This window comes from Alosa pseudoharengus, unplaced genomic scaffold, assembly GCF_046254945.1.
Source record: "Alosa pseudoharengus isolate Yale_2024_CS ecotype anadromous, Long Island Sound unplaced genomic scaffold, YU_APseudo_1.1 YU_APseudo_1.1_scf_7, whole genome shotgun sequence".
In the NCBI taxonomy this organism is placed as follows: domain Eukaryota; kingdom Metazoa; phylum Chordata; class Actinopteri; order Clupeiformes; family Clupeidae; genus Alosa; species Alosa pseudoharengus.
The window spans coordinates 26,403,236-26,419,568 of record NW_027468859.1 but is presented as its reverse complement, the minus strand read 5'-3'; the positions used below and the strand labels follow the sequence as shown (position 1 = coordinate 26,419,568).

Genomic DNA, 16,333 nt, shown 5'->3' with positions numbered 1-16,333 from the left:
CACAAGTATGTTTGAGAAAGATCAAGGAGTATGTGGCAAATGAGCTACTCTCAAAAGAAAAGCTAAAATCAGGAAGCTGAAAACAGAAATAATTTATTTGCATTTTTCATGAAAAGTAAAAACAGCACAATGGTTCACATGGGTGGAAAACCTTTGGTCCAAAGGGATTTTGCTTGAAAACAGTAGGCACAAAGAAATCACCAGGTGATAACTTATACAGTAATCTAGCAAAGGTAGTGTTTAAATGGCAAGCCCAAAGACACTGACAATGCAGTACATCGACTTGTTCTCCCATCTGACAGTGCAGCTTCCTGGAGAAAGAAAATTGAAATTCATTTAAAAGGAATAGTAAAACTGCACTAATATATTTAGACGGAAGTAAATTGAATAGTACTCATCTAAGGGCTGATTCAGACTGGCTGCGTGGCGTGAGCGTGCGCGTTTTTATTTCGGCTCCTACGTTAACAGGTTAGAGCTTGCACGCTGCCTGCGTGACACGCACGTCTCAGTGTGCATGCTAGAAATAGACGCCTATTTTTCAAGCATTGGAAGCGTTTCCAATCAAATCAGAGAGTGAAGAGATCTTTTAATAGGCAGAGGGGCCGCTGCAGTGCATCGTCAGACATGTTTTTGGTGTGCAAAGACACAGAAAACGCCACGCAGCCACCACGCAACTGACGCTCAACAGACATGTCACATTCATGCCACGCAGCCAGTCTGAATCAGCCCTATAGCTGACATAGCATGTACTACAAGCATCCTCCATGTACATCCACATGTTTTGCATGACCTCTGCTTGATATTTCAGCATCTCTTATATCAGTCACACTATTAATTACAGCCTTCAATGTGTTGTTTATTGTGGTATATTCATACTGTGAGGTCATTCAGTAGCCACAACATAATTCAGTAAAAATGTCTGATGGATCTATGGCCATCTGTAACATACCATCAGTGCTGTTGTCCCAGAAGCATGAACTGGCTGTCTGCAATCCTGCTCCATTCTTCTGCATAATGATGCACGTCACTGGTAAAATCATGAGGTACAATTAGAAGTAATTCAATGGACATTGCATATGGGTAAGTAGGTGCAACATGCACATTTACATGTATTCGTTAAGCAGACACTTTTTATTCAAAGTGACATATATCGCTGCTGTCTGTTTGAAACATTGTTATCTCCAAATACGTTTTTATTTTTTATTTGATGACGCGATTATTAAAAAAAACAACAAAAAAAAACAATGTACAAGGGATTACATTGGGATTATATTACAATGTGGGGTTAAAGGAAAATTCCGGTATTTAGCACTTTGAGTCCCTTTTCTGGTTTGTTTTGGATGAACTAGAGTGGTGGACAACGAAATTTGACGATTGGTCCTGTCTCGACTTTTCTGACTCAAAGTGCTAAAATACCGGAATTTTCCTTTAAGTGCCTTGCAAGGGCACAATGGTGGAAGTCGGGAATTGAACCCACAACTTTTCAGGCTACTGCATGCTAGTCCAGCTCCTTAACTTTGCTACCACAGTCCTTCAGACCACACTCAGCCTACACAGTAGTGATGGGCCATATCGTATCATTATACCAGAGGAATTCTGCCTCAAGAATGTCACAGAGTGATATTAATGATACAGTTGATGACATTGCATTTATGCACCATAAGGTGGGCAGCTAGCAACTAGGTCAACCAGCATAGCAGAAGGCAGAATTTAAACCGTATGTGAGGAAGAGTTGATCACTGATTATGGTCATTTTGTGTGTGTGTCTGTGTCTGCACCATCGTCAAGACTGCAAGCTGATGTGATTTGTGGCAAATGGTACTATTCATATAATTTATACTGTTATCGCAAAAAATTACCATGAAATATTGTGATATAGTTTTAAGGCTGTATCGTCCACCCTTACTACATAGTCTTGGGGTGGAAGAAAGACACTTACAAGCTAGAGATTCTTTACACAAAACATGAACTGATTAACATACCAATGTACTTAAAAGGCTTGCCAAGTTTGCTGAGTTGACTGAGGCACTGTTCTACAACATTAGTGGTCCACTGGTTCACCCTACTGTGCTGGTAGGTATTGCCTCCAATTGCTGCTTCCACAGACTGCAAGGGAGAACACCAGAACATCAAAACAGGGGATGCATAGAACGACAACGAATAAGAAACTCTTCTTTAATGCTTGGCGCACAACATACCTCTTTAATGATTGTGCTCACGTCATCCACAATAAAGGTTGTCTGTCAAAACAAAATACAGATAACATTTTGGGAGAGAACATATCAGCATTCAGCAGCAGTAACGTTAGAGTTAGATGACTTTGGCTTTGCATTGACTTAACGTTAAAATAACATAAACTACAATAGCTGACCGAGTTTAGAAAAACAAATCTAATCTGGAAAGCTACATAAAGTTCAGCAATTATGTTTCGCTGCCGCATGATATTGCACGTTTGCTTGGCAATGATTAAGGAGGTCACACAAGACACAGCTAACGTTAAGTTACCCTTCCTTAACGTTACCCAACCCAGCCATGGTATAAGTTATAACGTTAGCTGCCTAACGTTAAGTTTTTCTAACAAATGTTGGCCACTACAAACCACAATTTAATAGCCTATTTCATACTGTCCTTGTTTAAGTGTGGCCAGACAAATGCACTTATTTAAATGAAGTATGACCAGGTTAATTAAGTGTTGGCGTTAGCTGACAGCTAGCTAGCTAGGAAGCTAATCCGCTAACGTAAACAATAGGCAACATCTAACGGTAAATTATTATGCCTGGTTGATCTGCAAATCCAAATTCATGCTAGCCAGGTATCTTATATTAACAGTAAACGGAACTCGTAAATCAGACTTTGTGAATCCAAGAATGCTGTGATTTAACATTATTGTTAACGGAAAAGTTAGCTACCTCTTCTCCTGTTTGAAACTCATCCATGATGTTGACCCGTCCCCGTTGCTAACCAGCTGTTGTCTGCAGTTGCCCTGCTCCCGTTATCCACACTCGCGCACGCGCACAGTAGTAGGAGCGTGACGGCAGCCACGTGGTCACACAGTAGCTTGTAGTTTTTAGCGTTAGCATTTCAAGGCTACCTGGTTCTTAAGAAATATCTCTATGGCATTTTTCAACCAACAGCGAACCCCTTCTTGAACCGGTTCTGTTCAGAATTCTTTGAACCTTGGTGCTAGCTAGTGAACAAGCCCACATTTCCACCAGTTAAGTACTGAACACAGGACGCATTATCAACAATGGGTGTTGCATGCAAAACAAAAGTTAGAAGATGCATAAACGGGAGAATTATATGAACAGTTGTCCCGTAAAAACGTCAGAACTTAGCTTTTTAAAATGCTAGTCAACGTCTTCAGAGCAATATAGTTGACTAGTAAGGAAGGAAACCTCATGGTTCCCCCTCTGAAGTTTAAAGTGACATGCCCACTTAAGTTCGCAGGAAAAAACAAGGTTCAAGCTTCAAAGTGCCACGTTCCGAACCCTTTTTTGTTTGGTCGAAATCATAGACTGTAAAAAATAGGTCGAAATGCAATGACCAGGCAGTTCAAATGTTGGTTCGCGAACGGGAAATGGACCAGTTCTCTGTTGTGGATTCGTTTCCGGTACTTCTCTACGTCACGATGTTCCTTTTTTAGTCCGCCTCATAGACTCTATAGAACAGTCTATGGTCCGCCTCACTCGCTCAGTCAGTAACGTTCGTTCAGTACAGCATTGTTTTTCACAACAAGTAAACGTTTCAGATAGCCATGGTTAGAAGGTGTTTTTTTCGTTGTGAAGGGCCATCTCCCTTGTATGGTTTACCAAAGGTAGAGCCACTACATACCCAGTGGTTAGAGTTTATTTTTAACTCTATTCCTGCGACTTTGCCAAACATTTATCTGTGTCCCAACCACTTCACGGACAACTGCTTCAAGAACCTGGGGTTGTTCACTGCTGGATTTTCGAAGCTGTTAGCTCTGAATGAAGAGGCTGTTCCAACTTTGTGTGGCCCAATGGTAGAAGATATATCCTCACAACATGTAAGTAAACATTACTGTTTGTGCTTTCGTTTGTTAACGTTACTTTTAGAACAAGTTAGGGACTAGACCTTATCTGACACAAGATTCCACACAACTTCTTGTTCAGACCATGGTCATCTCTAACGGTGTGTTTCCACACAGCGAAACACCTCGCGATTTTCGGCCAGCGAAATTTCGCCTCGGGGGCGTGACGGCGAAACCGCTAACCTAGACTGCAGTGTCTAGCCAGTGGTGGCAAGCGAGCTAATTAGGCTAATCAGCTAATTCAAACGTTTAAGTACTTAATGAAGATATCCAGGGGTTTTTATGCCTCGACTAAGTTGATGTTTCCTATAAACAACAATTCATGTTCATAGAAACAACAAGGTCACAAAGACATAATATATTTCATACCTGTGTTGCAGCATGTAGCCTAGCTGTCTAGCTAGGTTTACAATGCAATCCAATGTCCTAAAATACTAGCATTTCGCCTGTCAGCTAGCTAAAAAGATCGAGTGCTTAAACTAACATATATAGTGGTCTATTTAGTGGTGTATGTGCTCTGACTAAGTTCGTGTGGCATATAAACCACAATTCGTGTTGATACAAGTGCCAATGTTCGTGTAGAAACATTTTAATCACATACAAATGTTCGTGTTACAGCTCAGGTAGTCTCCGCCATCTTGGTCAGACTTTTTTGTAACTCCCGCCTCCAAACACAAAGACGCGGACCTGATTGGTTCTCGATTGGTCCTCATTTAAATAAAGTTAAACTTTGGCCAACTTTGTTTCGCCTGCCTCGGCGATTCGCTTTCATTTCGCCCAACTAGGGCGAATTTCGTCTCCATTCAACCTCAATGAGAGCGACGCGAAATTTCGTTGTGTGGAAACACACCGTTAGCTGGACTATTGTAATTCACTGTTAGCTGGCTTACCCGCTTGTGTAACAAGATCATTACAGCTGATTCAAAATGCTGGAGCACGCCTGGTCTTCAATCAGCCAAAGAGGACACATGTAACTCCTCTCCTAGTTACTCTCCATTGGCTCCCTATAGTAGCCAGAATTAAATTTAAATCTCTCACTTTGGCCTATAGGACACTAACTAGATCTGCTCCTAGTTATTTTAATTCAATAATCAAGCCTTACATCCCCAACCGCCCACTGCGGTCTTCTGGTGAGCGTATGTTGTGTCGACCAGTCATAAAAACTGGGTCTAATTCCAGACTCTTTTCTTCAGTGGTTCCATGTTGGTGGAATGAACTGCCCAGTGGTCTCCGTTCCTGTGGTAGTTTTGGGTCGTTTAAGAGGGGTCTAAAGACATTCCTATTCAACATATACTTAGTTGTTTAAGCGCTTATGTGTTATGGTTTATATAATGTTGTTTTATTTTAATTGGGCTGTTAATTAATTTGACATTATTGTTTATTATTGATATTCTCCTTAATGTAGTCTTAGCATGTTATTGTTTTATATTATTGATTGAATTGACATTATTGTTTTTATTATTGCCTTTCCCCTTTTTTACATTGCTTTTTTATTAGGCTATTGATTGAATTGATATTATTGTGTACTACAACTATTCTCCTTACTATATTTGACCTAGATTTTAATCTGTTCCCTGTTCATTTTTAAATATTATTATGTTGTTTTGTATTTATATGTCGCTTTGGACAAAGGCGTCTGCTAAATCCATAACCATAACCATAACCATAACTATGAGTGAGCACACAAAATGCGAAATTATACCGCTAGCTTAGCTAACAAAGCAGTGGTGTGTGAGCTGAGGTAATGGAACGCTCATCTTGCAAGCTGTATGTTAGCTCAAGGGTTGTTTTTTTTTCGCGGCGTCGCAAGCAACTTGTAAACATTTCTTAGCTATGGGGTACAATTTTAACGAGAGGCAGTAGCAGAAAACTGCTACTGATCTTAACGGCAATGGTTAGTGTTACAGTCGTTGACTGTTGTCATCTGGTAAATTATAAAGGTACATTTTCATGACCGATTTTGGGTGCATCACAGCAGGACCTCAAGCCACCACACCCCTCTTTCCATCATGTTGGATGCCAAACCGACTCTCCTCAGATCATTTCGGCAGCAGCCCAGACTAATTCTGTGGAAACACGATCTATGGGAACACAATGTGTGCCGTTAAATATGAAATCTGTTAGCACACAGTTGTCCTGGGGATCGTTGAAGGTGGCACACATTCGAAGCAAAGGTATTGTATTTGATAAAAAGTACCGTTATGGGATTTGGCATACACTTTTGTCCAAAGTGACATACAAATGCAAAACAATAGAATACTTAATTGACTACATTAAGGAGAATATCAATAATAAACAAAATGTCAAATTAATCAACATTCAACAGTAATTGTATGTCATAGAAATAACCATAAGTATATGTATTTCTTCTGTCATTGTTAGGCATCCAGACAAAAGTGCCTCTCCTCAGTGTTGGCACTGGAACAGCTTCACATTTTCCAGACTTACCAGTGACCTCTACACTAATAAAGGGGGGTCCTGGGTTGCAATCTAGAAAGAAGCCTCCACTTGAGTTGGAGGAGGGTGACACCTCAAATGAATATCATATGGAGCTGGACTCTACTTACACCCCGGGAGATTCAGTACTTACAGAAGAATCGGATGCATTGTATGTTTTGTGTATTATATTGTACATTTTGTGTATTTGGCTACGCAATACTATTTATGTTCATAAGAGTTGAGGAAATATTGCTGAGCAAAAATGTATATTTAATATTGTTCTGTTATGTTAGGTTCGAGACACAGGTCACCTATGATGAGGCAAAGTATATTGTGTTTGAAAGCTGCCTCAAACAGCTATTTGAAAACTGTCCGGTGTGCAAGAGAAACTGTGATGTCCAACGACGAAGAATGGGGACTTATGTGGCCTTGACTCAGTGTTGTCCACACTGCAACTACTTCAGACAGTGGGAGAGTCAGCCCATAGTTGGAAGCACCCCTGTTGGCAACCTACAACTTTCAGCTGCCACATACTTTACAGGTTCTTCCTTCTTCCAAATGGAAAAGGTAAATCTATTGCAGTTAACACACAGTATATCTTATTACATTTTCCAGCAATAGACTTACCTATAACATTTTTTATTTCTCTTTCATTTAAAGGTATTCAAGGCCATGCAGCTCCAGATATTCCAGTATGACACCTTCAGGAGACATGCTAGGAATTACCTGGAGCCTGCTATTATTCACAAATGGAAAATGGATCAGCAGAATCTTTTCCATCAACAATTACACCAGGGTGGGAAGGTTGCATTGGGAGGAGATATGAGGGCAGACTTGCCAGGTAAGTAGAACCTCGGACAGAACAGAGTCATTGGTCTGTACTAAAATCGTCCAATATATCCCTTGAAGTTGTGCTGAAAAGCCCTAGTCAGGCATGCAAACTCCTCACCTTTCGGCGAATTTCGCCGTTTTGAATCCAAAATGACTGACTTACATGGTTTGTGCAGAACCGATGAAAAAATATTTAGGGGGGGGGGGGGGGTCAACGTGAGCTGAGTTTGCTATTGTGCAGACTCAAACACATCTTGGTGTTGCCAGAGTGCCATTACAAATTTCAGCAACGAATGTTAGGCTATGTGCGTTTACTAAACATCAGTGGAAGCTTGTTGCTGCAGAGGCAAGGTATAGCCTCCTTTTGTGAACGCAGATAGGTCTAGATGCGTCTGAAATGTCAGCTGGAATGTGAGCACGGCGAGGAGAGGTGCCTAGAGATGTCACAGGTGGGCTAGTTGAAACTTTCAACTTCTGTTAGCAAAAGACGTTGAGATTAGTGTAGCAACGTAGCATTGGCGGTTTTGTTTTAATGTTGTTAAAGTTAGCGAGACAGAAATATAGACACAACGAGTTAATTTGATGAATAGGTTACGTGCTGTACTTGGTCTAGATCAGCAAAAGGTGAAGCAAATACACAGACCTTATCAGTATAGCAAAGGCTAATGTGAATAACCTAAAGAGTTAAATGTCTCCTAAACTGGGCTGTGCAAAACGTGTAACTCGTTAATTATTTACATCTAACTCAATTATTCACATTAGCCTTTGCTATACTGATCTTTGCTATACTGATCTTGCTCAGAGACCAAATCAGTGTTGATTGACATGTCTTTAAGAAACGTTCAGTGACCTGATCTGAAGTAGCCTGTGCCTATAGGGTAGGCTACAGTTTAACATGTAGTGTGAACACTATTCACACAACACAACTTTATTGGTTGGTTAAACAAACTAACTAGCACAATGCCACAATCTGTAAGTAACCTAGGCTGCAGGATAACACTTGTTATGAAACAGTGTGCCCTCCACAACACACCCACCCCCCTCTCCCCCAACATTATAAATCAATTGCACCATATTGCTATGTAGCATAGTAATGTTCTACACCATTTGAAAGCTTGGACACTTGGGAATCCATATATGACAACCTTTTTCATGTACAATCTGTATAGTGCTTTACATTATCAGATTAATCTTACTATGTCTCAATTAAATTGTATCAAATTGCCCTCCTCCCCCTCCGGTGCTTCCCTACCTTCGAGCTGCATTGTGTATCCTTATCAATAAGATAGATGCAGCAAATTGGGTATTGAAATAGTCACAGGAATCCATATTTTTATCCATTGTTTTATCCAATATTTGTTGTGCAGATGTATAATCCATCTTATCCACACCCATTGAACCAACAAAGAAAATGCAAAGACATTTCTGTAATTATTCCATAGTGTAGTCATTCCATCAGAACCTCTGACAAACAATCCAAATAGTCCAGAAACCACACAGTAAGGCTTTTATTGTCAGTATGCATTTTGGGTAACCAAAAGTCCTATGGGGAGTTTCCATTGGGCATTTTACAAAACCCTGGGGGGCGCCAAAGAGCCACAAGGGAGGCCTGACACGCGAAGAAAAAATAACGGTACACATCTGTATGCCGCTCTATTGATATCGGTAATTGTGCGTGCGTGTATTGGGCTTAAAATGCATCGTTTCCTTGTCCCAAGTCAACAGAAGTCAGCATTAAGGGAGGAGACAGTCACAGGACCCAGCAAAAAACGTAGGAAATATGATTCTGAATATTTAAAGTTAGGTTTCACCTGGTCGGGGTTTGTTATTAAGGTTTTGTGGCTGAAATCGTTAAAAAATGTGTAATGAAAATATGCAAATCTGTTCGATCTGAAAACATGCCTTCAATGCAGTTGACCGTTAAATGTTACGTGTTCCGTGAACAAAAAGCGTTGTTTTTTATTGATCAGAGAGCTGTCCATTGTCCATTTGTTCGAGACAGTGTTTATCTCCTTCAAGTGCGCTTAAGGCCCAGGCACACCGCGCCGACTTCAGTCGCCGGGTGTAGTCAGTTTTAGCCTATCTTTGGCGCCGATTACATTATGTTAAGCATGACTTGTTAATTGTGGATAGGCCTACTAATGTTCAGTAATTTGAAGCCTCAATTAGGCCTGCATGAGTTTGGAAATTATTTGCTGTTGCAAATAATCATTTATGAATGCACTTTTTAGTTGTGGAAATAAAAGTACAAAAGCACAAAAGTTGTGGAAATAAAATGTCTTCAATCAATTATTGAAAGTCATCATTGCTTGGAACACAAAAAAGATGCCTTTTAGACCTACTGCAGAGGCATGTGTGGGTTAGGGCAGGCAGATGGGATTTTTTTTTTTTTTTTTTTTTGGGGGGGGGGGGGCTCGGCTGTCCTTACCTACTCTAAGGGGAGGCTCACATTCACCCAATTTGAAAACCCCTGGTCTAAATGACTCATTTTTCATTTTATTTTGATTTACTTTTGCACACGGCTTCACAAGAAATGCCCATTCCATAGGAAGTTAAAACATTTCAAATCGATTTTACAAATTAGTCTAGTCTACCCTATTTTATATAATGTTAGTCTGAAATAGTGTGTGTCTCAAGCAAGTTTCACCTGGTTTGGTTCAACAAATATTCAAACTTATCATCTTTATTCTAATACTATGCCTACTATGTCTTCATGTCCAATAGGCCTGAAATCTTCAGAAATGTCTGAACTTCAGGCACAGAGAAAAAAGAAAGAAAGAAAACTCATGTAGATTGCTTAGGAGGAGAGGAGGGCCATGCTGAATCATGCTGCCAAACAGTGCAACGGGCCCCTCACACTTAAGGAGAAATAGGAGAAGACACTTTTTTTTTTATATTCACTTATTTTTATCATACATATGATATTTTTGGCCACAACAAATTTTTTAGTGATTTTATAGTTTGTTTTCTTTGTAAATCTCTGGTTTTGGGCCATTTCATACTCCGTGGAAGCTATGCACTATTGTCACTTCGCGTGTCCTTCTCACCTTTTTCACCCCTGACCAGTTTGCATGCCTGCTAGTATTCTCTTATGCATTTTTAGGGCACTCAGCAAAGTTTGGCAGCTACACTCTGATGAACCTGGAGAGCAACACCATTATGGACATCCAGCTTGTTCAAGTGGGTTTCTCTTTCTGGATGTTATTTTTGCGGTGATGGCAGTATGTTGATGCATCTCAGTGTTTCCCACAGAATTGAATTCCATTTGTGGTGGTTGGTTTGCAGAATTAACTTGAATGCAACAGTTTTTAACAAATTAGCACAGCGTGGTTATGATGCTAACCAGATTTAAGCACAATTTAGTACAACCTGGAAAATCAATGTGTGGTGGTCAATGTTGATATTGTGGTGGGCCGCCACAAATAATTCAATGTATGGGAAACACTGCATCTGTAATGTGTGTGTGTGTGTGTAGCCTCACAATTTGTTTTATTTATGTATTTATTTACTTTATCCATTAACCACCAGAGCAATGAAGTAGGTGGCAGTTACCACATGGAGAAAGAGGGACTCAGAAGATGCCTAGATCTTCTGGAATCAAACGGGTTGGCGGTTGATTACATCGTTACGGATCGTCATCCACAGATACAGAAATATCTGAGGGAACGAAACATTGTACAGTTCTATAACTTGTGGCACTTTGAAAAAGGTTAAACGTTTTTCCCCCCATACAATGTGGCTGTCAAACAAACACTGTACATTTAGTCACTGTAACACTTAATCATGAAGTCTTGAGTATTATATGATTGTGTATTTTATTTCTTTAACAGGTTTGTCCAAGAAACTACAGAACAAGGACTGTAATGTTTTGAAGAGGTGGCTGCCTAGCATAAAAAACCATGTTTACTGGTGTGCAACCTCTTCAAGTACAGGACCAGAAAAGGTGGCAAAGTGGACGTCTCTGCTCAACCACCTTCAAAATGTTCATGTGCATGAAGACCCCCTTTTCCCAAAGTGTTTACATCCTGACAGAGTTTCAAAGGATCCAAACAAATGGCTACAACCTGGTATGTGCTAAATTAACATTAATCAAAAAAATCCCCAATGTGACCATTCATTTTTGAAATAATTTAAAAAGATATTACCTCACCCAAACTTCTTGCCATTTAACTCAAGGGTCAGTGGCGCTATACAAAGCGGAAAAAATTCTCAACAATAAGAGAGTTCTCAAAGATGTGGAAAAGCTCAGCCACCATCACCCGACCTCAACACTGGAGTCCTTCCACAGCTTGATCCTGCGTTTTGCACCCAAGAATGTGGTTTTCCCATTCATGGGAATGTTGTGCAGGTAGTACACGATCATTTGTTTTTGTTTTATTTTATTTATTACAAAGTTACTGATTAATGGCATTCTTGTGCAATGACGGTCAACCACAGTATAACTGAACTTCTCTATCACAATAGGCTGTATCTAGCGGCCATGCACTATAATGAAAATGCCGGCCAGGAGCAAGCTGTGACCTCTGCTGGACAGGCTGTGTACAAGCTTGTTTTTCCGAAGTCCAAGACAGGGGAAGGCATTGCAAAGCCCGTAAAAACAGACTCTAAATACAGTAAGTTTTTTTTTTTTTTTAAATATATGAATCATACACACGGTATTTACAGATTAGTGTTGTGGTTACACTTAACATATGAAAAAAAAGATTAATATATGACTAATATTTTCTAGAATATGTGGAAGAACTGATGAGGTTGGTGATTGAGGAGGTTTTTGAGGACCCTACACCATTTGTAGAGGAGATGCAAAAAATCCCCATCCCTCCTGACCTGTCATCGGTTTGAGGCTTCAAAAGAGGAGTTGGTTGCCCGTCATGTGTCCCACGTCAGTCAAGCGATGGTCGAAACCCAACATACTGACCAGGGGCACGTTTCCCAAAACTAGAGTTGCTAACTAATTCAGCAACTTTGTTGGTTGCAATGCAATTTCCCATTGCCAACCAACTAAATTGCTAACTGGTTAGCAACTAGTTTTGGGAAACGCACCCCAGATGGAAACTCCTGTTGTATCCACAGCATAACACATGATGGAATGACGACCCGACAACTACATCCCAAATAACCCCAGCACCAGGAGTGGGTTGCACCAACTAGTTTTTGCTACGCCTGTCATAAGTGCTAAGTTAGTCTTTGTTAAGACCTGTCTTTAAGACCTGTCTTAACTAAGTATGGCCGCAACGGTGCACGTTCATGAAAGTGCCCGTGGAATTCTAGAATGGAACATGCCTTGCCAGGATACTCATTTATTACTTTTCATTCATTCAGTTTGCAACTTTTTTTTGCCTAATTAGCTATGGAGCTAAAAAAGAGTAATTTCTCTGATTCGGAAATAAGAACATTGATTGAGCAGTATGACTAAATATATTTTAACTTTGAAACAAAGTAACACAATAACCAACAAACGAAAAAAAGAGACTCGAAAATTCTGCGGACTTCAGTACAGTTAAAGAAGTGAAGAAAAAATCGCAAGAATGAATTGAATAGCTCACTTTCCCAGAGAATTCTTGAGTCGTGAGTTGAGCCAGGCCATCGCACCACCAAATTGATTATTTGGTAGTTTACATCGCAAATGAGCTGTACATTAATGAATTATAGCCTAGCCTTTTCTGTTGATGAAGATATTCGTATTTTGATAGGCTAGTGCTTAATATGAATATGGGTACCATCAATGCAGCCGATGATATCAGGAATGCCAGAAGAGGCCTGACGGAAACGCTGCTTGACAGCTCTTGCCTCGGCCTTGTTAGGTAAGTTGACGTATCATGGTAGACGGTGACTCAGTGCCAGCGAGACGTAGGCCTACCCTACAAATTACTCTACAAGCTGTAGATTTATGCACGCCAATCACACCAAAAAAAATCTCAAATCTACTAAAACGAAACCTTTGAATTAATTCATCGTCGTTGTAGATCATTCTTCATTCTGTCTCTTACCCTTAAAGCACGGCCATTGTACAGTATAAATAAGACGTGCTATCGTTTACTTCAATTTGTTGTCGTTTAAGCTGCACTCAATGATTTTGTGAAAATTAGGCTACAGAAACCAACACAGAAAACGGTCTCCGCCTTAACATAAGTCTCCTCTCGACAGGGCGTAAAATTTAAGACTAGACTTAGAGAGAGCAGCCCAAGTCTGCGTGGTGCAACAGGCGCAACATCATTTTAGACATAGAACGTTGAGTTACGCCAGTCTAAGCTTAAGACTGGTCCTAAGTCCTGTTGGTGCAACCCGCTCCAGTACCCCAGCACCAGTCCCAAATCACCCCAGCACCATAAGTAGTGGTGTTTTTTCAGTTATTGTGGAAGGTTTAGTACCTGTGGAATATATTTGAAAGTGACGGACATACGGGAAATACAAAATATTGTGTTATTTTTTTGTGAAGTCACAAACCAGTTTTACAGTTACAAATCCTGATACACAAACACAATACATATGAGATGCCTCTCATTCCTAAGGTGGTGAAAAAGATCACCTGCAGAAAAGATTTGTAACTGTAGGATAGTGTTTGTGTGTAGAATATTGATTTGTGGCCCCAGCTGTGGCGCATCTGGCTGGGGCACCTGCACCGTACGCCAGCGACCCGGGTTCAATTCCCGCCCCGTGGTCCTTTCCGGATCCCACCCCTGCTCTCTCTCCCATTCGCTTCCTGTCACTCCCCACTGTCACTATCATTAAAGGCATAAAAAGGCCAAAAAAATATACTTTAAAAAAAAAAAGAAAAGAATATTGATTGTAGAATAATTTTGTAATGGTAAAATATTTGTTATTTGTAACTATAGGATGATTTGTAGCCGTAAATCCGATCTGTACCTGTAGAATAGATTTGTAGATTTCTGTCATTGTTAGATTAGATAGTCATTTGTAGATTTGTAAGTGTAGGTGTAAATGTTAAGTTGATATTTTATATTCTGTTTGTTATGTCAATAATAATTCAATAGAATCTGGCCTCAATATAGCATTTGTAATCAGCTTCCACTTCCTTATCAACAAGGAATATACATGTTTATTTGCATTCGAACCTGCTATTGTTTCCGAATAAACTCTGTGCGTGAGGCGCATCTTTATGTTGGCTACTGATAGAACGCATAGTTAATTGCCATTGTCACAGTGGAGGCAGGCCATTTAAGTTAGGCTCTGCCTTTATTCAGCATTAAGCATCTGAAGCATCATAGTGCTTAATCTAACCCTGTACAAGAATTACCAGCAACAAGGTATTTATTTCCTTTTGTTTATTTAATTTTATTTGCAATACTTGTTTTATTCATTCTGTATATTACTGTATAAAGTGCCAACCATACTTGTATACTTGTAGCCACAAGACAAGAATTAAGGTAAGCTCAACCTCTTTCAATAACCAGCGGCCAACGAGGTATTTACTTTGTTTTACATTGTTTTTCTTTGTTTCTTTGTATCATTTTGTTACAATTGTGCACTGTACACTGATGTAACTGATGTTATTGGTGATTACTAACGGTTCTCATGGCGTGAAGGTGAGTGTGGAGTCTTCGGTGTATCCAGTGTCCAAATAAACACCTGTATCAAAGAACCTTTCCCCGTTGTGTTGTTGTGGAAAGAGCTACAGTAGGGTATATTTGTAATATCGACAATTACTTGTACAGATTATTTTTAGTTACAAATAATTTCTAGGAAAAATGTATTTTGAGAAAAAGGAAAATCTCATAAATAAATAAATATTTTTAACAAAAACATGTTGCTCACAATTATTGGCACCCCTGCTTATAATACCTTTGTAAACCTCCCTTTGCCAATAAAACAGCATGTAATATTCACCTATGACACCCCATGTTGGAGAATACAAGGCAAGAGATTTAGACCGTTCGTCTTTACAAAATCTCCCCAAATCGTCCAGATTTCTAGATGCACACTTGTGCATTCTCCTCTGACTCACCCCACTATTTTTCTATGGAGTTTAGAGCTTGATTTTGCGTTCAGTAAAGCATATTGGTTTTGATCTGGACGATTGTTTTGGTTCTTTGACCTGATGAATGATCCAATCATGACCAACTTTTAGTGTCTTGTCAGAGATTGACAGATTTCCTTTGAAAATGTTCAGGTTTTTCTTGTTGTGCAGGATACCATGCACCTTAATTAGATTCCCAAGGCCTTTGGGAATAAAAACAGCCCCACAATAGCACAGCCCGATGGCTATTGTATAGTCATTCTATATATGCCAAACACACCTAACGTGTTTCTAGCCAAAGAGCGCAATTTTCATTTCATCTGACAATAGACCACATTTCCAGACAAAACCACTATACCATTTAGTAACTCCTGCCGTTTACATTGGTAATTAAATTACTGGACAACCTGTTACAGCATGCCCTCTAAATAAACTATTAGCAATGAGGCCACTTTTGAATATTTTTGGGGGGACTTTGTGACCCCAAGATGACACCTTTGTCTGTAAGTATCCAATAGTGGTTCTCATGGAATTTTTTGCCTATATTACCATCCTCCATACTTTATGTGGGGGCAAGATAACCATGGGTCTTTGTCCAAGCATGTTTGTCACATTTCCAGTTGATTAGAACCATTTAATCATTGTTTTAACTGTAAATATAGGCATTTTCAACAAAGTACAGTTTGTATAGACATTCCATGACTTACAAATGTCAACACACTTTCTTTTTATTTAAATGTGTATTCTCTTGTCTTTCTGATGTTGAAAAATGACTAGAGGATTTAGCATCTGTCACTTTATTTTCATACCTTAGTGAAAAAGAAAGTCATAAACTACTTCTGAAAGTTTACAGACACTCTGGTTAACTTAAATAAGTTGAAATTAGATAGGAAAATGCTTTTGTTAGATTCTGTATTTAAGATTTTTCTAGGGGTGCCAATAATCGTGAGCAACATGTTTTCGTTAAAAATATTTATTTCTTTATGAGATTTTCTAGCCTGGCGGGCCATCCTATATCATTGAAATGTATAGTC

The 16,333-nt window shown here is 39.6% G+C and overlaps 1 protein-coding gene and 1 long non-coding RNA gene across 3 annotated transcripts; one reads left to right on the top strand and one right to left on the bottom strand.

Moving 5' to 3' along the window:
* Nucleotides 1-77: 77 nt before the first annotated feature.
* On the bottom strand, nucleotides 78-3,586 carry dynlt1b (dynein light chain Tctex-type 1b). Of its 2 annotated transcripts, XM_076272252.1 has the most exons (5): nucleotides 2,910-3,582; nucleotides 2,199-2,240; nucleotides 1,983-2,106; nucleotides 950-1,027; nucleotides 78-311 (listed from the first exon to the last, which is right to left on the bottom strand). In XM_076272252.1, the coding sequence occupies exons 1-5, from the start codon at nucleotides 2,934-2,936 to the stop codon at nucleotides 241-243; spliced, it is 342 nt and encodes a 113-aa protein (XP_076128367.1). In that variant the 5' UTR covers nucleotides 2,937-3,582; the 3' UTR covers nucleotides 78-240. The 2 variants fall into 2 exon arrangements, with proteins under 2 accessions (XP_076128367.1, XP_076128368.1); XM_076272253.1 differs by lacking the exon at nucleotides 78-311 and having other exon boundaries at nucleotides 952-1,007; nucleotides 2,910-3,586.
* A 7,590-nt stretch (nucleotides 3,587-11,176) lies between these two features.
* Nucleotides 11,177-11,856, top strand: LOC143109897 (uncharacterized). The gene is made up of 3 exons (XR_012983996.1): nucleotides 11,177-11,388; nucleotides 11,498-11,669; nucleotides 11,786-11,856. It is a non-coding gene; the product is annotated as an uncharacterized LOC143109897 (long non-coding RNA).
* The last annotated feature ends 4,477 nt before the right edge of the window (nucleotides 11,857-16,333 follow it).